The sequence below is a fragment of the Haemaphysalis longicornis genome, unplaced genomic scaffold (assembly GCF_048455015.1).
Source record: "Haemaphysalis longicornis isolate Haplotype H1 unplaced genomic scaffold, Haemaphysalis longicornis Haplotype H1 scaffold_7, whole genome shotgun sequence".
NCBI lineage: Eukaryota > Metazoa > Arthropoda > Arachnida > Ixodida > Ixodidae > Haemaphysalis > Haemaphysalis longicornis.
The window spans coordinates 43,189,308-43,212,896 of NW_027526422.1; the positions used below are offsets into that span (position 1 = coordinate 43,189,308).

At 46.0% G+C, this 23,589-nt stretch overlaps 1 protein-coding gene across 2 annotated transcripts in view; it reads right to left on the reverse strand.

Annotated features, from left to right (window-relative positions):
• Window positions 1-23,589, reverse strand: part of LOC144145390 (monocarboxylate transporter 9-like) — a 66,351-nt gene that overhangs the window by 41,298 nt on the left and 1,464 nt on the right. Inside the window, exon 1 of one of the 2 annotated variants that reach the window (XM_077676977.1) lies at window positions 1,308-1,382. The exons of the other annotated variant lie outside the window; for it this stretch is intronic. Within the exon in view, the coding sequence (XP_077533103.1) occupies window positions 1,308-1,361 (54 nt within the window). The 5' untranslated portion in view covers window positions 1,362-1,382. Of the gene's footprint in view, window positions 1-1,307; window positions 1,383-23,589 lie in introns of those variants that run through there. 2 annotated transcript variants of the gene reach the window in all.

Here is a 23,589-nt window from a genome sequence, read left to right on the forward strand (position 1 = left end):
GAAAAATTAATGCGTTGGGCACAGTAAAAAAAAAAAAAAACATCAACCTTATACAGGTCAACAACGAAAGAAATAGACAGCCGCTTTATTTCTTGCAATGCAATGCGCGCGTAGGGGCCCTCTGCTTGGCACGTAATATTAGACTGTTCAGTCTTCATAAAAGCATCCCAAAAATAATGTATGGAAGCCTACGCATTTTGAATACTTATCGAGGAGCTCTGAGCACTGAACCTCGCGTATAAGCTATAGAAAGGATAAGTTACACACGATCTTCTGACCGTTGCTCTGACGAAAGTTATTCCACCTCTCTCATCCTGTGTTGCAAACTTGTGAGGGATACAGCTTGAAATTATTCATGTGTCAGAGGGGTAAAAATACCTGGATTACTAGAAATATGCTTCTTGATGCACTCAGCATCAAAGCGGGTGATTTCTAACACAGGCGCTGCTGCCCCTCACAAGCGGAGTGTAGCAGACGACAGCGGAGCGAGTCCCTAAGCCGACGTCAGAGCCAGGGGGCGCCACTCAAACATCTCACCACCAATAGCAAAGACAGACAGTAAAATGGGTAACCCTAATATCCTTTGATCGACAACTATTGGACTTTGTACACGACGTCAACATTTTCGTGTACGTCTGAACTCGTGTATCCTTACGCCGCGGGGCAAACATTCGAATAAAAAATACAAATATATTCACTGCACAAAAACCGGCGAGCGGGCAATGTTACCGTTTGGCCGTTGTATAAACTATTTCTGTAGTACGTAAACCATGATTAATAGGCGCCCCCTGCAATTACGGCGGGTACTCATGTTCCTGATTCTAGAAAAGTGTGAGTCACGAACGCGGTCATAAGCGTCTCGCCCGCACCAGCTCCGTGATGATGGCCTACTACCTCACCTGGAATGTCTGTGAACAGGCCGACGAACCTACTGACCACATTTTTTTATTATGGCATTATAAATATTACTACAATATTATTTTTGGTCTTTCATAAACCAACGCAACGACTTAATTGATCAATAACCAGATTAAGCCAGCCGATTTAGCGGGTTAAATTTTTTATCCGACGCCCAACCCTAGTTGCAACTACTTTTCAGCTATGACAGTAGACAGGAGACTGTTCCAATAAATATCTTCACTGGTTGAGCACCGTCAATCAAGTCTCCACCGCGTCGACCTCCAAACCCCTTGCCATAGTCTAGAGTGTCGTTCACACTGGCGATAACCTGGCAAAACGAGGATTTCGTGTCCGCATTCACTGGATCTCCCAAAAACCCACTTATCCTTGGCCATAAAGAAGCTCACCTTGCTGCCACATAGCGATCTCCAAGGCGTGCGCAAGAAGATGACGCTACTCATGATTACTCCCGAACCACAGAGTTTCAGCACGAGGTGTGCCACAAAGAAATCAATATGGCTGGATTACGAGATACGCCGTCGCCATCGTTGTATCTCCTCGACCGGTTGACGTCATAAGAATACAAGCCCCTCTCATTCGAAGGCTCCCAACAAACACGCTGCTATCACCCTACATGTGTCACATACTACGGACACACTCGTCCGCTCCTTCGCCATCCCTTTGTCCTTCATGCAGGGTATCCGACAACGCTTACCGGCTCCTTGAGTGGCCACTCCACGAGTGAGGGCGACGGCGAAACTGCGCGCTTAACCAAGGAGTCTATCTAACAAGTCAATATATACGTCAAGCGTCCCTGACCTTGTTATCCTGCTCACTCCAAAAGCGCCATCTTCGAGCATGCTTAAAGATCTGGGTGCCTAGAGCCCCGAAACCAGACCCAATCCCCCTCCCATCCCTCTGAGCCTCAGAACACCGGAAGTTGAGAGACGACAGGTCTGACGGGAAGTTTCACGGACACACTATAAAAAGGTTTCAGCAAACCCCTGCTTTGTGTCTGTAGAGCGTAGTTTTGCATACACCGCCTCGTGCGTAGAACAATGTAACTGTCCACCAACGTCGCTTGTATGCCCTCCCAGCGGCCCAGTGGGTAAATCGTCGTATTTCTACGCCCGCGGTAGTGGCGGCATGCCGGTTCACTAAGGCGGTACTTCTGATTAAAGCGACACAACCATAACGCCGGTGCGCACACACGTTAGAGATGGCGAGGTTAGTGAATGTAGTGTAGTGTAGTGTAGTGTAGTGTAGTGTAGCGGAGTGGAGTGAGTGGAGTGAGTGGAGTGAGTGTAGTGTAGTGTAGTGTAGTGTAGTGTAGCGTAGTGGAGTGGAGTGAGTGAGTGAGTGAGTGAGTGAGTGAGTGAGTGAGTGAGTGAGTGAGTGAGTGAGTGAGTGAGTGAGTGAGTGAGTGAGTGAGTGAGTGAGTGAGTGAGTGAGTAAACTCAGCGGAAAGAAACCATATGTTTCTCGCCCGAGGTGCATTTTCAGCACGTTAAGCCCCGATAATTTTTTTTCTTTTGTGATGACCCATAATATTTTCTGTAGGTTAGAGCCATTGCACACTTAAGAAATAGTTTACTGTCATTGTCCTTATCGCTGAGGAACTAAGAGGCGCTTCGGACATCAAAGCAGCGTGAGCGCGACATGCAAAATGCGGTGAGCATGCCGATAGTAGCACAGAAGATTGCTGCTCCAGCACTTATTGATCCAAACTAAGCAAGCTGCACTTCTTGTGGCGGTGTGAATTCTTAATAATGCACTCACGTCTGCTGTAAATTCAAACAATTTTCTGCTTCTTGGTCACCATTTGTTAGTATGTGTTAACTGAAAATTATCGCGGCAACCTCTCTGGATTATATGTGCGCTAAAGGCCACCAAAAGTTTAGTTGGGGTGCTCAAGCATAGCTGCATTTTCCTTTTACGCATTCACTAAACGAACATTGTGTTTTGTGGTTTCTCTTAAAAATGTGCAAACAAAGCGACGCAATACGAAAATGATCAAGCTTCGTTCTTCTCGTCTCCAAGCAAGATGAAAACGATCGAGCTTCATCACCAATTCAATTTCGAAACGAGAAAATGATTTTTTCGTGCTTATGCATAAAAAAGATGGCATTACGACTTTATCAAGTTGCGCCTCAAGAGCCACGAGTTTTCTTTCTTTTTTTCCGTTTTTGTTTTGCGTCCCTGCACATCGCGGTTTTCATTCGAAAACTTTTTGGAGCAATGTCGTTTGCAACCGCCGGACGGTCTGGAACCCAAAAAGGATTCCAGCGTAATGGCATTCTGAGAGCGCGCAGTAAAAACCGTACAAGCGGGCACGCCAATTGTTGGAACTTGGAACCGGGCCAGTCGGTAAGAGCGCATTTGGTGGTTACGCCGGCGTGCCCCACTGGCTACATGCTGGGACAAACGGCACGTCGTTCGAATTCATCACTCGCATTGCATAACCGTTGGTCGAAACGGCGCAGACATGCCAGCTCCCGTACCCCCACCGAGAACTAGGATTCTATCAGCTCTGTGCGGCTTCGAAATCGACACCATAGTTAACGCAGTGTGTGGCAGGCTGCTTTTTCATCACGCTATTTTTCGTTAGTTGGGTGTAGTTTTTCTTAGTCAAATACTGCGCAAAGTATTTCCGCAGCGACAAACAAAGACACAAGAGAGCCGTGCGCCAGTGTGGCCAGCCGGGCGTGACTACGGGCCACATGATACGGATGATGCTTCGCGCGGCCCGCCGGGAAACGAATAAATATACGAAACACCGGAAACGCCGCCCTAATAGCGGCGATGCGAAAATGAAAGCAAAAGGAAGGAAAGCTCTCCGGCAGGCTCTCGTGCATTCGTTGTCGCTGTTGCTAGGTGGGACGGAGGAGCCGCTCCGGAGTTGTCCGCACTCTGCGGCTCGTTTGTGTTTCCTCTGCTTTTGTGTTAGCAACGTTCACTTACGTATTTCCTTTTTGTTTGCCTTCGGGTGACATTTGTCGGTGAGCGGTTTACTTGGCGGAGCTCCGTTCTCTGTTTTCTTGGCGGCGTACCAGGAAAGACGGATTTCGCTGGCGGCATGCGTTTTTGGTGGAACATTTGGGAGCGGCGGCGCGCAACAAGACTGGGACCTTGGTGGGTGTTGCCAGACGGCACGCGGGCGACGCGGGTGCCAGTGTGACAGCGAGCGGGATGGAAAAATGCGGGCTTTCTCTTACGCGGTACAGTGCATTCCACCAAGCTTCCATTGTGCCGGTTGGACGGCTTCATTTACCGGGGATGTGGCTTTCTGTATAAGCAGGACGTACAACAAAATAAACATTTAAACACGCAGTTGGTCTTATTTCGAGCGCAGGCCGTATACATTTCGGTCTTAAACATTTTCTACTAACGGTCGCTGCAGACTTCGCGTTTCTTTCTCATAGCTTTCACATTTTCACTAGAATATACTGAACTGCATAAACATTTCACTATGCACTCTACGATTTGTAGCTTTTTTTTTCATTGACAGAAGTAAATTGCACATTTATCCGTTCTCTATTGCAGCTCCGGCCGGATTGAAGATTTTAAGGCCGTAGCAACCATAGAATCTCCAGCAGGGTATTGCTCCAGGGGGGTGGGGGTGGAGCAAAGTAAGGTGCTATATATAACCAGCGGATTTACTCAGTACTGATACACAGTAGAACAGCTCACCTGAGTGGGCAAGTGGGCCAGCTGACGAATAATATCCAACATAAAAATTGGCAACCGCTTACTCGATCGGATATTCCTAAAATTACACGCAGCTGCATGATGATTCGACGACATTGCGACATGCATGGGTGCAGCACACTGCGGCATTGTGACATTAAGTACATGTTTCCGGCATATTGTGTCATGATTGCGATATTTACACCATTTTATTGCGATCATGTCTGGATCATTTTATGACTATGAAAGCACGTAATCATAACGCGCTTTCACAGTGAGACTTGAAATCGTCGCAAAAGAAGCGTAATATCGTCGCAGTAGTACTGCGAAGACATTACGTTACTCTGGCGACGATCGCAAATCTTTGTGACTACTTCGATGCTTCAGTAGAAGAAGAAGAAGAAGAATAAGAAGAAGAAGAAGGAGGAGAAGGAGAAGAAGAAGAAGAAGAAGAAGAAGAAGAAGAAGAAGAAGAAGAAGAAACACAGTTGGTGGCAGAGTTAGTTGACGATGGCGGCCGCCGTTTTGGCTGCGACCACGGCCGCCCGGGCGACCACGGCCGCCCGGGCGACCACAATAATACCAAAGCAGACTCGCGATACATGACGATATTACAACGCAATATTGCATCGAAGACATCGTCCAACTACAACCACACAACACATTTTGCAGAACAGTATTATTTTACGACGTCATCGTTTTCGAAGAGCCTGATTGCATTTGCTTCATGCACAGAATAGGCGTGGTACAGGCAATCTGAAAGCAGCTACATGACCACTCTTCGAGCTACCTCTTCTCCGTCTGCGTATTTGTTCTTGCCCTTTCGTTGTAAGGACGCTGTTGTAGGTTAGTAAAACTGCGTTACCGTACGCAAGGGCGCGCCCCCCGCGCCCAGCGTTAGCAGCGCGTGCTTTTCTCATTATCACATTTTTGAATTATTTATTAACTGCAGAGCACTTTATGAGCTCGCCTTGTCGTCCTAGCTCGCTAACGGTCGATGCGACTGCCGGAATCAGGCGGCGCAACGAGATAACGGACCCAAGGAGAGCCTTCCGTATCGGCGTAAGGGAATCACGCTGAGCCTTCGAAAACCACGCGGTTTAAATAAATAACCGTCCAAACCTCGTGAACCGCTGGCCCTTGCCATACATCTCCCCATTATTTAGCGCACAGAGCACTGCAGGCAAAATCTGCGTATATAACCGGCAGCCCCCGCGTTCATTTAGTTAGGAACGCTCGTTCGGTTGGTTTTTACGATAATAAGCGAAAAAAGCGTCCCCGCAAGAAAGAAATGGCGCGTTCGAAATGACGCAGAAAGGCTCCAGCCCCGCAAGCAAAAAATTACGCGTTAGAAATGACGCAAAACAGCTCCAACATACGAAATTAAAGCAAGTGCAAAAAGAACAAAATCCCGTTGGCGGAGATTAAGGCAGGGGGCGCGCGAGCACTGCAAAGGCGGGAAACTTGAAATGCATTGGGCGGCACTGAGCGGTAACGGCGCTGGAGCCCATTTTGGGCGAATCACTGCTCGCACATCCGACAGCTTTAACATTGAGCGGAACGGCTTTAATTTTTTTGTCACATAATGCACACCAAGCACAGTTCATGCAGGAGAGCATGGTACGGCTCACAAAAACCCGCTAACACACACTGCGGTGCAACATATATTCGCATTTCCTAAGGCACCCACGGTGAAAAAACACGCGACCAGAGCGGAGACCTTGAGACAAGCACTGCGAGTGGAAAAAGCTATGAATACAGTTTCCCCCCGCCACGTCAAGGATAAAGGAATCATCAGTGCCGCAGTGATGTCCAGTCAGAAAGTGCTTCTTGAAAAAAAAATGCTTGTAAACGTTGAAACGGCCGATTATAGTTATGGCGCTATGACATGTTTATGACGTGAAGCCGTGGTTGTGTCCTTTGTTACGTCGTCTGGGGCATGCAAGTGTAATCTGGAAAAGTGGAAGAGGCGCGGATCGAATTAAGTCGCGCCGTTTTCTTCGGTTAGCTAAAAGTTCGGCAGTCGCATCTTGCAGCATGGCCTACGGCGGGTCGTGACGTCTGTAACGATTGTAATGTTAGTCGAACAGCTGATCGTCGTATTTTTTTCTACTTTTTGTGTGTTAGTAGCTGTATGCGGGACCCACACAACGCTGCCCTATTCTAGAGAAGGACGAAATACAGATTTATGCGCTCAAAGTTTTAGTGAAGTAGACGTACGACCAAATTTGTGTTTTCAGAAGCCTAATTCCCTCCAGGCAGCAGAACATGTGCATTCGATACGGGCTGTCCAGATAAGCTTCGATGCGATTGTCACACCCAAGTAATCATATTTGTGTACCTTCGTAATAGTGTAACTACCTACAATATATGCAAATTAGAAATTTCTGACTTTCTTACTGCGACATAAATATGCAGTTTCATCAAAATTATTCGCCACTTCCCATTCTTTACACCATTATTTTACATAGTTTAGGTTCTTGCACAAGGGCGGCGCTGTCCACGCGTCGTGTGGTCCCATCGGCGATAGAGCCATGCCCGTCACGATCAGGGGCGGTATTCTCGTGTTTGTCTGTTTTAAAAACGTCCGTTTTGCGTCCGTTTTATTGTGACGTACTTCCTGTTGTATACGGTCTTTGGGTTGACTTTTCCGCAACTGTTCTTGTAAACACATTTTATAGGACTAAACCTATTTTAAACTACCTTTTATGTGTTTATTGTTCCGCCAGCGAATAAACAAGGCGACAAAAAATCGTCTGCTTCAAATCGTCTGCTCCGCGAAGCCGCGGCTCATAGCTCCTCCATGCTTGCATGGCGTCACATCCCGGTGTTCGCTTTTAGCCAGTTAGGGCTTGCTCAAAACGGACACTTTTGAAACGGACACAGAACGGACAAACCATAAGAATACCGCCCCAGGTATGCGTGCGTCATTACCAGCTGCTCTGTACGACCACCGAGCAAGCCGCATTTTAGTTAGCCCCCCTTCTTGTTTGTCCGTTTCTTCTTGCTTCATTGTTATACGCTTTTAAGCAGCTATCATTTTACGTGATACCAAATGTAAACAATGCACGTACGATATTACAGCACTGAGCGTATTTATTTAAATACCTTGCCAAACGGCATATTGTTCATCATTAATATTGTTGTGGGGCAGAAAAACACAGGACATGAGCTAGGAGAGATGCGAACGATGTATTCACACTATTTACATGGCGGACATGGCCTGGCCCGCGCAGGCTTCCCGCAACGCACAGCTTCTTCGTCGTCAATGGTTAGGACCACTGCGGCATGCCAAACTGCCCTCTTCTTCGCCTTCTCGTGGCAATGTGTATACACGAGGAAAATAGAATAAACATGTATAGTGCTGAATCAAAAGCAGGAGCAAAGGAATTAAATCTCTTATTCATGACGCTGTTATTCATGAGGAGAAAACAGACGCTGGGACGGATGTTTACAGCCGTAATGCAATGTAATCCATAACCGCCGCTTCTCGAAATTTTAAAGACAATAGTCTTTCTTGGCTACTTAAACGCACAAATTTTACTCTGTCTGTCTGTCTGTTTGTCTGTCTCTCTGTCTGTCTGTCTGTCTTTCTGTCCGTCCGTCCGTCCATCCGTCTGTCTGTGACTCGATTCAGCCACCCGGAAAAAGTGAAACGCAAGCTGCGCAATAGTCTTATATACCCATAGCCAAATCTAAACGTCTAAGTCCAGTGTCAATGTTCATACTTGTCAACGTTCTTGAAAAAGAACAAGGCATTACGCAAATATAAGGCAGCAAATCAATGCATAAGTTATACTTGCAGTATTCCTTTATTAAAAAAAATCATGGATGCTTGGTTTTTTGCGATAGAAAATGAAATACTACATCAACTGCAGAAAACCGTCGCTTGCTGTTGCCCTCGCTACTATTACTCGAGGCGGCATTGACGAAATCAAACGGCAACAGCAACGAAAGGTTCCACTAAATATATTCCACATTCTGCTTGGAGCGCTCGTGGAGTAGAGCATCGTGGTTCCATAAATGTTGTAGTTGGGTGCCTCAATTCACGCGCGTCTCCACCGTACGGTAGTGCTGGCATCGAGACACCAGACTTAGGGGAGCACGGTAAATTTAAATTGACTTGAGCAAACCTCTAGCGTGTTATCTTGGGAGGAACGAGACGGGAGAGGAACAGCATGAGAGGTGAGCGGAAAAGACAAGGGAGGCATTTACTTGGCAGGGGCACCAGCCGACTATCGTCTTTCGTCGACATTTGCAACCAAAGAAGCAGATACGCGGCCATTTTTTCGTTGCCATCATTCCTCGTGGCAAGTGGTGTATGGTGTCGTTCGGAGAGATCCTTGGAAATACGAAAAGGAGACCTCGAGACAAACGAGCTTCGCGCAGGAAATGATATTCTTACGTGAGAACCGAAGATAAAGAAAATCCTTGTCGCGGCACATTTAACGCACGCGGTGGGAGAAAGAAATAAAACGTACCAACTGCCGCCATACAAAGACAGGTTTTCCGCTTCCCATCTCCGGTATTCCACAGGGAACGCCAAGTTGTCTTCTCATTGGTGTATTTTTATCCTCCCACCGCCCCGACAGAATAGACATGCAGCATTCTTCCCATGAGGGCGCGTCATTAAGCGACGCCTGACGAGGCGTAGGAGCAGCGTTTCGTTCAGGCATTACCGCTAAAGGTCAGAAGCACCCATCAAAGCTCAACGCACGAAGCTTGGTCGTTGGGCGAGATGGGAACGTCGTTAGCCCGTCTCAGTCGTATGTCTGTCAACTATTCCACTAACAGGTCCCGCTATTTTTACCCGTAGGAAAAAAAGACCTTCGCTTCGTTCTGGCCTTTATGTAAGAGCTATCTGCGTGCCAGCGTTGGGCAGTTTTGATTACCCCAGGGGAGTGAGCGCGAACGCTTTGACAATAAATCGAGAGGAAGCACTGGGTAATGGTGAAATGGCTGCGCATAAATTAAGTCCTCGGGCGTCTCGCGCCGGAGCCACGCACAAAAGTGCAATTGAAAACGTGGTCCTTTCAAATATTGGCTCACTTTTCTTAAATACAAAAACGAGTATTGACCCAGTCCCATCCCGCTCAAATTTATCCTTTCTCCTTGACCCTAATTTTTCCATCCGAATTCCCCACTAACTGCAACAATAATATTTGCACTGTTAATGTTTTTTGCCCAAAATTGCGGTCAATGAAAACTACTAGCGAACCCCCAGATGCTAGTTTTTTTTTTCTCTGTACGCCCATCTGCACACTTGAGCCTCCCCTCTACGCCGAATGTTTTTCGCTTTGTCTGCCTCTATATATAACTACTCAGCCGCATTTGTTAAGAGCACACACACAGCGGCGAAATGTATTTAAAAATAAATCCCAGATGACTTGCGATTTGCATCCTTCAAAAAAAGCGCGGGCCAATCCACCCTGTAGAAATGATTGGGAAGCGAAGCTTTAGACATCACGGGTGACTACGGCCCGCCTGCGTTAATCACACGTTACACTGTACCTTGAACACGTCCTTTATTATTTCAGTTGTGCACGACGTTCAGACTTAGCGTTTTCACCGCAGTTGTATTCTTCGTGAACGAATTAAGACAATGCGCGTTCCACAGATGGTAGTCGGTTGTTTGGTATCAGTATTGCACACGAGTACAGACACTTTGGGGACGAAATGGACGAACTACTGGCGCGCACTCGGCCGCTACACGTGCGCTGGACGGAGCGCACAGCGGCGTGAGAGGTCGCGTGACGGTATCACGTGGCATTCAGCGAGGACGCGCACGGTAAACCGCAGCTGAGCTCGGTGAGCACACCTTCTCTCTGCCCCGTCTTCGCGTGCGCTCGTAGCTCAATTGTTAAGACAATGGCCTCTCGCTCTGTTTCTCTACTCGATCGAGGTTCGATTTCTGGCGGTGCCAGTAATTTCTCTTATTTGTTCGCGGAGTTTTCTCTTGACGCCGATGGTCGCGACATAACATTTCCTGTTAGAGGTACAAGGCTTCATTTTAAAAGATACTTGTCTGCCGATTTGCTCCGACGTCATCAACTCAGTCGAAGTGGCTGGCAACCACGCTGCAAGAGTAACATTCTTGGATGATGTATCCTTTCTTATGCGTGAAGACGAAATGCGAAAAAAGGAGGACGCGGAAACAAAAGCTAGAAATAAAGCACCTCACAAGGGCTGAAAGTCTAGAGTTTACGTGAAGAGCTCGTTGTCATTTCAGCCAACATTCCCGTTAGAAACTGATAAATATAACCTATTTCATGATGAACGGTGCATACAAAACATGGAGATAAGAAGACTAGGGGTGGTTTATCCGCTTATACCGTCCTACGTGTCTTGTCCAATGTCGTGTATGGGCATGAGTATATTCCAACTGGTCCGATTCGCTTCCTTATTGAAATTACCTTACTTGGCAAGTTGCTGCCTTTTTTCCAAACGTAATTTAATTTTGCCAGAAATCTAGATGTACCAGTGAGCATTACAAATAAAGCGCCAAACTAAACAAAGCGGGAGCCAAACCAACTGGGTAATACGTCTGCTAGAATTTTGGGGAGAAAAGGAAGAATAAACATACTTGACGGCAATCAGCTTGTAAGCTGAATACGCCTGGCCTGAGCATGTGCCGACGCCTTTCTTTTTGGTATGCCTGAGTTTGGCGTCATTTGCCCTTAAGTTAACTATTGGAACCTCAATTGAAAAAAGAAACTCGACAATTACATATCCGGTTGGTGGCGGAACAGTTTCCTCACGGCAACAGTCGCGCATAACGAGAGCGTCGTACAAGTTAATGGGTTAGTTCAGAAAACAAAACCATCTATGTCTGGCAATTTGTCACTGTCAAAGAAATCTGAGCCTGATCGATAACCATATTCCTTCCCAATGACGCAAATTAGGACCTTAATTGCCTCACTTGGACAAACCATTCCGACGTTTTCGTCCAATTGCCACGGCCGTGTTTATCCTCGACTTGCGTTTGCCCGGCTAATTTAAAACCCCGACATGCCTTCCGGCTGCGATCGAGGCTGGCGGGCAGGCGCTAATGGTTCTACGCGAGGAGGCGCGTTCATATTGTGCCAGAAACCGGTCCGATCTGGCATGGCTTAACACGTTGCAGCATGCTTCCCAGCCCGGACAAAGTTTTTTCTGGCAAAACGTACGCATTTCCTTTGGTGAGGGCTCCGAATGAGTTTGTGTGCCACGTGATTACAACTGAAATGAAACAAAATGCTGCGCGTCGAAATTGCCTCGTTTGACGTCAGCAGCATAATTGGGGTGCAAGAAGCCGGTGACAACAAGCTTCATCCTCCAGACAATGACGCTAAGCTTGAACCTGGTATATTAAAATAAGCAAAAAAATTAGGGCTGCGTTGTTCTCTTTGCTGAATTATACAGAGCCACAATGTTGTAAAATCTCTTACTTGGCCATAGGATGGAAATCGCGAAAACATTACAAGCACTAACGAGGTTATACAATGAAGAATCATAATAGCGCCTCATTCCTGCCATTTCTTCTTTCGAGCGATTCGACAATTGATATTTATTTGCCTTCGCGCTTTCAAAAAGCACGAGGAAGACTGCTTTGTGCGTATTTCCCTCTGACTAATGTTACCGACCCGCCCGTCTACAAGGATGTGACGTGCATACATCCCGTACGAGCGAGCCCGGCAGCCTACAGACGCCTTGTTATCGTAACGATGTTGCTGCTTCTACGCCACGTGTTGAGCGCTCCCGTGCAAGAGCTGACCGGGTTCCATACCCACCTAAGTAGAAATAAAGCCACATAACAGTAGACTATTAGGAAAATAAAATTGCATTACACTATCAGAACTTAGCGCTTGTCGCTTGATAGGACTAATATGCGAGCTTGGGATAACGGAATGTCGTAATTTTTTAATGGTATTATGTTCCATTGCCGTAGAGAGCTGTAAACACAGTAATGAGTGAACTAGCACTTGGATCGTTGTATTTATTGCAACGCAATACGTGTAATGTGAGGATTGTGTTTGTGGTGCACACGCAAAGAAGGGGAAGGAATATTCGCCCTTGTAAAACAGTATTTTTCACGTTTGACTTTAGTGCTTATTTATTTTGTGTCTTCTATTTTAATGACATGCGTAAATGAACGACGCCGAAGCGGTTTGTATGTTCTGTTTCCGCTATCATTACTATTCAGCTGATTTCCGTAAAAATAGCCGCAACATAAAATAAAACGAAAACCTTTCTTTGAGAGCGCACCATCACTACATCAGTACATGATCTTACGGTTGCCCAGCATTACATTAGAACCAGGTCTGCCCACTTGGGTGTTGTTGGCTCTCGCTGAGATGGCACATCGCCAGGTTCGTGTTTGGGCGCGCAATATTTGCCGTGTGTCCGTACTTTTTTTCATTTCTGGGAGCTTTCTTCATTGCGTATCTCCGTCTGACTGTGGACATTGAGAAGCAACCTGCTGGTGTAATACAGAACGGATAAAGTTGAAGCTGCATTTTGTAAAATTTCTCGCATCTAGCGCTCGCATCGGGACACCACTAGCATATACACTCTTGAGGAGGAGAATTTTATCAATATGCAGTACCAACTTCGTTGGCTGGAAGCCACCTACGGATTTATTATCCGTGTCATATGCGACTCCGATTTTCCTACCGGCCACTGCACACTACGGTCGCTAGACTCCCAATATCAACTGTCAGCGCGTCTCCTGTGTTCGCTGTTTACCGGGTGCTCTTTATCGTCTGTGGGTAATTTTGGTACGATGAGTGACGATTACGAGAATCAATGTCGCCTCCTTTTCTCGACCCGGTCCCGCACCGCTGCAATTTTGTTCGAGCCACTCTGCTTTTCGATCACTCCCTCATGCTGATATGAATTTATCAAGTGGGGCCTACGTGCTGAATAGTGCGCATTTCTTTGACAATGGCAAATTGCTATACACCTCCGTTGCATTTCTTTCTTTTGCGTGTGTCTGCGTGTGCGTGTGTGCGTTGTGTGTGTGTGCGATCACGTGTATGTGCGTGCCCGTGTGTGCGTTGCGTGCGTGTGTGTGTGTGTGCGTGTACGTGCACGTGCGTGTGTGTGTGTGTGCGTGTGCGTATGTGTGCGTGTGTGTGTGTGCGTTGTGTGTGTGAGTGCTATAATTACAACTGCCCTGTATCAGCACCATGGATATATTTTTTTTACCTATGGCGTTTTATATCTATCTCGCCGCGGCTCCCAGACTGATTAATTCGGCGGGAACCACTAGTTGATCAGTGTAGCACCGCCAGCTCACTCCAGTGATGCCAGAGCTGCTAGTGAATTATGTGTAACGAGAACAGAACCTCCGATCAAAGCACTTGTCATGTGTTGGCCGAATTTTGCTTTGCTGGTGTGCAGTGACCTAAAAGAAAGATCAAACACAGCTTTCTTGTGCACACATCTGAATGCCAAACGGGTGTAAGCAACCGTGAATTTCGTTTTTTGGTGCACTGTGCACGCGACAGTGTTATATATCGGGCTGGTTGGTTCATAAGCAACGTAATTCAGAACAGCGCCAACAAAGAGTACAAAAAAAGGACAACACGCAGCGCCACCTGTGTTGTCCCCCTGCTTTTGCACAGTTGTGTATAGAAGCGCATCGTAAGATAGGAGTGGCGCCACTGTTTAGGCGCTAGAGAGTTTTAGTCACCCGAAGTTCGCTTAGTTCGTTGTAACCGGTTAAAAATCTAGAGCTCTCTGTTCCAGCGTAAGCTAGTTCGTTTTATTACTGTTTGCAGTGGCGTGAACCTGTCTGCTAGCAAACGCCTGCGCACCTCTCTCAATACCAGGTGATGCTAGTGGCGCTGATTGATTGATTGATTGATCGTCCGATCGAGCGTTTGATTGATTTTAATCAAAATTACTACCAATTAAATATATAATAATTAATTAATTCACAATTCATAATTATTGATTGATTGATTGATTGATTGATTGATTGATTGATTGATTGATTGATTGATTGATTGATTGATTGATTGATTGTCGATCGTGGTATCCCATTTGTAATTGGGCGATCCCGTGCATCATCTCACCCCTGACTCGGCGGAGCCGCGCCCTCTTTCGGTGGCGCAGTCATTATTACAGATAGCAAAGTATAACGGCTATGTGCAGGGAATAGAGATAACGGCTCTGGGGACAACAGCATGTCATTGTCCCTAGAATTAGTAAATAATTATTTACTCTTATGCGTAGCTTAACTCTTATGCGTATCTTAAGCTACGCATAAGAGTAACGACACCGGTGTACGAGGATAAGTTGGGGCGTAACTCTAGGTGCCCGTTTACGGCTGGCCTTGACAATATTTCACAACTGTGCTTATTAGAGTATAAATTGGCCCTTTTAAACTGGGATGAAGTGATTTAGAATGTGCTGAAACGTATTTATTCCTACTGAAGCATCCCGGGACGCTAAAAAAAAAAAAAACATTTACACCAGTAAATCAGTCAAGTTGCTTATCACAGCACAGTGTTGCAAGTACCACTCGAGGATGTGAATAAAAAGCAAGTTCAGGAAAGAAAGATGAGTCGGAGAAAATGAATTAATAAATAGCAGTGATGACCTTATTACCACAACAAACAAAATGCTATCTGTAGAAATTGGCTGGAATATGAAACATTAACAATATTTGTTGCTAATAATGGAGTGAATTAATGGGCAATACACGTTGTTTTTCCAACTTAGAAATGGCAGCCAAGTGTCGTAACAGCAAACTTGACCGTAAAACACCGAGGCCATATATATAGCATGAAGTTACAGCCAGCGCACCATCAGCCACACACGAGAAAAATTTCTATATGTAATCTTAGAATTAATTCATTCGGATACTTCCTTTTCGTATTCATCTTTCTCTTTCTTTTTCTCCTTCTCTTTCTCTTTCTTCTTCTTTTTCTCTTTCACTTTCTTCTTCTTTTCCTTTTCTTTTCCTTCTTTTTCTTTTCCTTTTTCTTCTTTTCCTTTTCCGTTTCCTTTTCCTCTTTTCTTTTTCCTCCTTTCTCTTTCCTCTTTCTTCTTCTTCTTCTTCTTCTTCTTTTCTTTGTGAACACCGTTATAGTGAAAACTCACCGATTACAACATTCTTCGGTTAGAAATATCCGGCACGCGTTTGTATTATAACTAAATGAACTTCCTGCCGTTTCTCGACTTTTTTGCGACAAGGTCCACTATTTATTTTCACCGTTCAACGAAGGCTCCTTTGTCGGTGTATACGCGCTCCTGAGATCGTTAAATTTAGAGGGCCCCTCACACTTGGTTTCTCTGCTGTGGGCATGCCCTGCGAAGGAAAATACGCCTAGCCTTGAAGAAGTGTTTCAGATTACTTATGCTCCAAGTTACTTTCTCCTCTTAAAAAAAATAAAACACGCAAGCGAGGGAGTTATCAGGAGTTTTCGAGACCTTCAGCGAAGCACCTGCGATAATAAATTAGTATAAAATTCAGCTGGCAAAAGTGAATTCCACATTCGGTTCTGCGGGTGGGAAATACGCCTGGGCTTTGAAACGTGCTGCAGCGGAATGCTAGGGAATATTTTGTAGCACCCGGGCATCCTTAACGAGAGCCACAATTTTGTACGAACCGGCGTTTTGCTTTTCGCCTCCACCAGAAAAAGGGACAGGAACCCGATACTCTTCACTCATTCCCATCACGTTGTTTGCAGAACCACTGCGGAGGGTGGACGGGACAAGAACTGGCTTTTAAAGAATTTCTCGCAGCAATGAAACGTCCCCTCCGCCTACAGCAGCAAAATTAGAGAAACTGACTTCCTGAAGAGATAGAGAGAGAAATAGTGAGGGGGTGGAGTGGGGAGTCTTTTATTACGCGGAACTGCAGCAAATTTAAGGAAAAATTTGCTTTCATGAGATCCAGATTTATAAGTGGGCAGACCTGCTTGCGATACAAAGAAAAAGGATAAATATACGAATATGGCTCGTTTTAGGTAAATGAGATTTGTGCCGCCTTTTGCTCCAATATGGCATAATTTAGAGCAGGAACGAACACAAAATGGCTTGGGGCCATTTTGTTTCCTGGCACTGCAAATTTGTGGGCTGTGCGGAAAATTTACCTGAGTAAAAGCGCGCATGTGTACGGGATCGCTCGTTGTATTCGTACTGCTGCATGCGTGCTCCAAACGCAGCAAACAAACTAATAAACAAACGCTCTTCGTGGTGAGATTTTCGCGGTAAGTGAAAACAGAAGGTTCTTCGTATAAGGCTGATTAGAAAAAAATGTGAAGTAGTTGTCTTCTTTGCACAAGACTACAATGAAGTTCAGAATAGGCACATACTAAATTCAGATCGTAATTTAACCTTTCAAAGAGCCGATCTGAATTTCATACCACATTTTTCAACGTTTATATGGGGAACACTTATTTTGAAGAGGAATCATCTGAAATAAAGTTTTAGCTATCTTTGCGTTACTTTAGGAGACTCTGCGGCATTACCGTTGAGTTAACATTCTAAATAATTTTGGGAATCATATCGTTTCGCGAGTTTCTCGAAATGTGCGTTGTGATTACTAATTTGAGGGCGTCCTTCTCTCTCTTCTGGTTATTCTGCTCAGCCGCGATAACCAATTTGGGCACGAAAAATCGACGAGGCGTGGCATCAGTCGGGAGCATATGAACTTGGAAAGTGGTGGTCTATTGACAAGCTCTACGCTGAGGGAAGCAAACCAATGGGGTAGAGACCAAAGGGTGTCGGCTAGAGGTGCACATTTGGTTGAAAATCAACCACTTAAGCCGGGTTTCATTTTCGTTATCCTCTTTTCACGGGTTTGGGTACTGACAATTCAAGGCTCCATGTCTCACTTCGTCCCAACACTTGCTTTCGAACCACGTACGACGCTTGTGACGGACTCGCCTTTCCCGCCGCAGTGGCTCAGGGACTAAGGAGTTCTCCTTGAGACCAGGTCCGCGGGTTCGATACCGGATTCGGCGACTGTTTTAAAGAGGATAGTCTTCCTTGGAATTCCGTCTGCCTGCCTGTCGGTCTGTTTACCGGTCATACTCAGGTACCCGTAGGCACCTATGCCTCTATACTCTGTCTGTCTGTCTGTCTGTCTGTCTGTCTGTCTGTCTGTCTGTCTGTCTGTCTGTCTGTCTGTCTGTCTGTCTGTCTGTCTGTCTGTCTGTCTGTCTGTCTGTCTGTCTGCCTGTCTGTCTGTCTGTCCCTCGATCCAGCCGCCCGGCAAATAGTAAGAAAATTCTTGAAGACATTCATATGGGCAGAAATTTTCAAAACTACTAAATATGAAACCTTGCTCTATATTTGCCAGCATTATTAAGCAAGAAGAAAACAACAGACCTATTCGAGGCGAAACATCAACCCACAACTGGTAACAGAAGCGTTCTTGTAATTAAAAACAAATGTGTGTTTGATAATGAGGGAACGCAAAAACAAAAAAAAAACACGTTGGCAATTATGCTTTCACCAAAAAAATAAAAAAAAGGGATTCGCGCCCTAGCCCAGACGTCGAGGCGAAATTCAAAGCCCAACAGTAACAAGAAATTCCAATAGATGGCCCGCGACCAGTCCTAACGCGGGAAAATGCAGTTGACTTCAGAAATCTTCCCCGTGTATATCGTGGGAGGAGAGAGAGGAGGGAAAGCGCGTGGGGCGTGGGCGAGGGAGAGAGGAGAGAGATATTTACGCGGCAAGGGCGGAAGAGTATCGTCTTTCGACGGCATTCGCAGCGAACTGAGCACATACGCTGCCGATTTTTTTTTTCTTCTTCTGTAGAGGCGACAAACGAAAACACCGGCGGTGCATCGAGATTTCGACGCACGTTAAAGATCCCCCAGGCGGTCATAATTAATCCGCAGCCGTCCACCATACGGCGCGCCTCAGAGCCCAGGCACTGTAGATTCGCCGCGTGAAACCCTACAATTTTTCCTGATGTATCCACCGCTGGTTCGTCGTCGTCGCTTCCCGAGCCACTCGTGCGGCAAAGCAGCCGCGCGCGGACGTTCGCTCTTGCTTTCGCCGTTGCCGCGTCTCCATCGTACGGAGCCTCGTCTTCGATTTCCGATCCCGCAGCAGCAGCACTGCACAGCAGCTGGGTGGAGAGGATGGCCGCTGCCTTCTGTGCGGCGGCGGCCTGGGGTCAAGGGAAACTTTCCACGCGCCCGTTTCCTGAAATAGTCGACAGCAGCGGAGGGCCCACGGGCCTACCTACAACAGGGGGGCCCCGAAAGCCGGTTTTGTCAGCTGGCGAACAGCCGTTGACGACATCACCGTCCCTGCTAAACCGCTGGACGCCGCCCCGACCACGCGTGCACCCGTTTGTTGTTCCTTTTGTTCCGTGCACTTAGGCCGATTCATATTTACTCTATTGCACGCTTAACGGTATTCGTTTTATTTGTTACTTATGCGGCCATTTCGTTGCCTCATAGCCAGCTCACGTCTATATACGACGGCGCCCCAGGCTGGATTAGTCGGTACACGTCTGAATTAATGACCCACTTTCGCGATGACCACATCGCGCACGGAAACAAAGCCGCACCGTGATCGACGTATAAATTTACCGGTTCGTCGGGTTTGTAGCTTTCTAAAACGTGTTTTCTGAAATATCCGCAGAGTTACAGTCCCCGTTAATGCTGTTACCATGCACATATTACGGCAATTGTAGCGTGGGCGTTGTTAAATAAATTGCTAGCAGCGATAAAGAGGTGTCTCCCATACCAACATTTCGTCATGTTACTATGCTATAACTTCCCCAATATTTTTAGCGGTGAATTGTTGTTTTCCGTCATCATCAATATGAATAGTTCATAGGTCATTAGGTCATTAATAGGTCATCAATAGTTCATAGGGCAATAGGTTGTCAATAGTTCGTATGTGGACACGTCGTGACCAACAATATATTTTTAGGCATTAGTGATTGTGTAAACCACAGCTCCCATTAGTCCTGAAACAGGAGCGTTAGAGTCGGCGTTTCTAGCTTTTTTTTTAATGTCTCTGTTTGCCTACGTGACTTGTTAATGTCCTCAAAAAGAGAACACCAGAAAGAAAGAAAAAAAAAACTAAGTGTGAACTATCCTCATCTATCTCACTTTCGTTTTTTTTTTTTTCACTTTCGAAATATCTCTGACAAGGACCGCCATCTCGAGCTGACGAGGTACTTCACGCTGGAGAAAATACGAGCACTTACTCGCACTTACATCACACGATTTCTTGCCTCTTAGATGTCAAGAGCGTAAACTACATTTCGACATTCTATCACCGCATTCACTTTCTTCAAATACTACATTACACTACTTTTTTTTTCTCTTTTTACCTCATTTCCGCAGCATATTTTTTCAGTGATTTCGTTCTTATTCTTGGCGTGTCTTGAGAAAGAGGCTAGCTGAGGCCTGTCTCGCATTTCGTTTGATTACCTTTCGTGAAGAAATAAAGTCCCCGATAGAACCTTCATCTGAAACAAAGGGAGAGATTGGAAAAGAAATTGTGAAACTAGAAAAGGGATCGCCCTTCAACGGTTATCGACTTGCTAGCCGAGATTCTTGCGATTGAATGGTGCCACAACCCACGCTTCGATGACGACACAAACTCAAAGGCCCCGCTCAGAGCTCCGAAAGCGGTGTACTAGTGTCAAGTTCATTGCCCACTTTAGAGGCTGTCTCGTCTTCGGAACGAACAACAAAAAAAGAGAACTACGATGCCAGGAACGAACGGAAAGTTAGTGGGAATTCGACGCGGACGCAAAAGAGTAGAATGTGTGGAAACTGACTGCCGAATCAAAATTTTCCAGGCCCTGCGGCAAGATCTGAAAAAAAAAAAAAAAAAGAGACGTGCGACAAGCCCTTTTTTTCATCTCTTACGCTGAAGGAGAAACAGATACGCGTCACAGCCAACCCTATTTCGAGCGACGGCTGTTGCACCTTTCCATTCACGATTAAGGATGCGGCAACCGTCGCATTCTTGGTTACCTAGGAAACGCAGCTGTTTGTCTCGGCTGATGCAAGCGGCAGTAAGCACGGCTGCACCTAATTACCCAAAGTGCGTCTTCAGGACGTCGCTTGGGCTTAACAAGCGAAAGGAAGCTGTCTCACATCGACTAGGGTTGAATGAGGCTTTCAGGCATTTCATCTTGAAATTCCAGCAGGCCTCTTTGCTCTGTATGCCATCCGAACATCACGCATGCCATCCACGTCAGCTCAAAATTCACGGACTTCAGGCCGAAGATCGTAACATTTCTGTGTAGGCTTCATGACGCGGGTCTCCAATTAGGGGCTGTTTTGGGTTCTTGCTGTAGTTCAAGTCAGGCAGCAAGAGCTACCATAGCTGCCCCGGTGTTATTGCCGACCGTAGGGTTGGGCCATGTTTTGCGACAAATTTCATTGCGAGGAATCTCCAAGTGTGATGGAAATTTGTGCGCGTCATACCGGATCTTCTGGCCTTCTATTATAATTTTTCCTTCTTTTTTTTTTCTTTGCATCTGGAATACCAAGCTAGGCTTAATTACCAGCTCGGGTAACATCACCTCCACCATAAAACACACGCTCTTTCATTTTCCTTTCCTCTCTCTCGCATTTTCGTTTGCATTGGCTGCGACTTTGAACCAACCTTGCAAACGTTTCGGGGGCGAACTGTAGTAAACGACTGAATCGGGAAAGCTACTGAATCTGCAATAGCGTAATCAAACACTGCACAACACTTACAAACGCGGAAGGTTTTGGCTAAGCGCCCGGATATAGTTGATCGGTTACGATAGGAGCTTGCTTACAAGCTGTGCTCAAACGGTAACAAAAATAGAAAAGAGGAAAGCTTCCGTGAATCTAGCGGTAAGCGATGTGCCGTCATGGTCTATATAATGGAGCCACGTGAGCTCGAGTCAATGCAACAAAGACGCCGAGCGGAGGTACCGTAAGTCAGCGGCAGTTAACGCACATCGCGAAGAGCAGCGGACAAGGTGGCAAAGCTGCCTTCTTTCGCGCGGCCGCTTTTGAAAGGTAATGCGAAGTTATTCAGTGGAAACGACTGCTCCTGCATTTTCAGATCCCCCTGACTGAAAGCTATGCGTGCATACGACCAAACAGAGGGTGGAATTGACATCCTGATCAAACTCCTATACGATCCAACACAGTATGTTTCGGTTGGTAAAAATACTGGTCCAGGTTAATGCAGGAGTAGGTATATGCCGACAGCATAACATAAACAAGAAAGAAGTAGTAATTCAGAATGAGTGATACTAGTGTCTTAGAAAGAACGCTAAGGAAAATCTTTGTCGGTTAAAAAAGACGTGGACAACAGGATGACAGGGGATATGGATTCAGAGAACAAACGTTGCGCAGAAGACATGTTCTAAAGTTGGGCCGGCCGCCTGGTGTGCCGGAAATTTGTGCGCATCATACCAGATCTTTTGGCCTTTATTATAATTTTTCGTTCCTTTGTTTTTTTTTTCTTTTCATTTGGACGGATCACAGGTGGAATATTATGGGTAACAGAATGGGTGCTAAGGAAGAAAGTTAGAAGCAGGAAAACACACGAAACCTTGGTAGAACGAATGAGGTGAGAAACTTTGCGGGTAAAAAATGTATCCAGATTAGGCAAGACAAAAGTAGCTAAAATTCCGCGCGAGAGGACTTCATCCTTCATGCAGTGGACACCGACTGGAAATGATGCTCGTGGAGCTGGTCGATACAGTGGCCGCGGAAGAGTTACTGTGGCCAGTCAATCCAGCTTTCTGCCTATGTAGATTGTACTGCTTCGCACAAGAGCTAGATAACGATTTCCGTTCTCATGTTGAATAGGAGGAGGACTGCCACTGGGTATAACGTATTATCAGTTTCAGACTCCCCCCGGGCTGCCCGTGATGCAATGCACATCTCGATCTTCTCATGTATTCCTAAGGGTCGTCAAGTGCACGGATTGTCCTTGGACTGCCCGAAGAACGACCATGCTTACTATTTATCGGAGCAACGCATTCTGATCCTACCCTTAATTTCATACCTGAAGTCCTCGTCCGGTAACAGGATTATGGGGATTAGGGTGATGACGCCAATGGGGGACAGCATGACGTGCGCTTATGCAGACGAAGAAATGTTTCCTAAAACCAGGGATATATGGTATTTGAAATCACACATGCCTGCGATTCATAACTTTGACGTCGGAAGAGGTGCAAATAACGGCTGCTTAGGCGTGATGGATCAGACAAGGCCGGTCACATGTCTGGTTGCATGAAACACAATGCTATAACATTCCGTTGTTATCTCGAGTGCAGTTACATAATCCAAGTACACGCAGTAGGCGTTATGGCCTCCCTGTCTATCGCTGGAACAGTTAGGCACGCGCGCCGAAACAAGCATTAGACTTGTACTTTGACGTTAAATAACGTTTTTTTTTAAGCTTCTATGTGCTTATCGATGATAGAACTTAGTTTACCTTGTCCTGTACCCCCTGCATCTGTCATCGTTTTCCGATGTCCCTGTCGTGGAGAGGCACACTTGGTATTGAAATTACATGCTTTTCAATCGGAAATACAAAGCCACTGAGTTATTATGGTTCTATAACGTAGCCTTTATGCCATAATGTCGTTCAATGTACGTGTTTGCAGGTGGGGCATTTTGATTAAAATATTTCGTGGGAAAGTGATGAGGAACACTAAAATATACATGAAAGCAAACGACAAGATAATGGATTTGCCTACAGTTCTCATGCCCTACTGACCGATAAAATCTCAAATGCCACTTTCTTCCCACTCTTTTTTTTCTTTACCATAAATATACTATTGCAGGACGTCATCCATAAAAATTAGGATTTTTATCGCAGACCTAAATTTTGGTTTGAATTTCCAGCGCATATATTTTTGTATGCACACAGTTATTTTTCCAACAACAACCCTACAATGCGAACTCTTCTTCTCACAAAATGGCGAACCGGCTTACTATTTCCCGGCACGGTTCAAGGCGCCAATCATGCGCCAAAACACACACCAAAAATTAGATACTGTCGACCCTAACAAGCGCAGAAACTGCGGGAGCG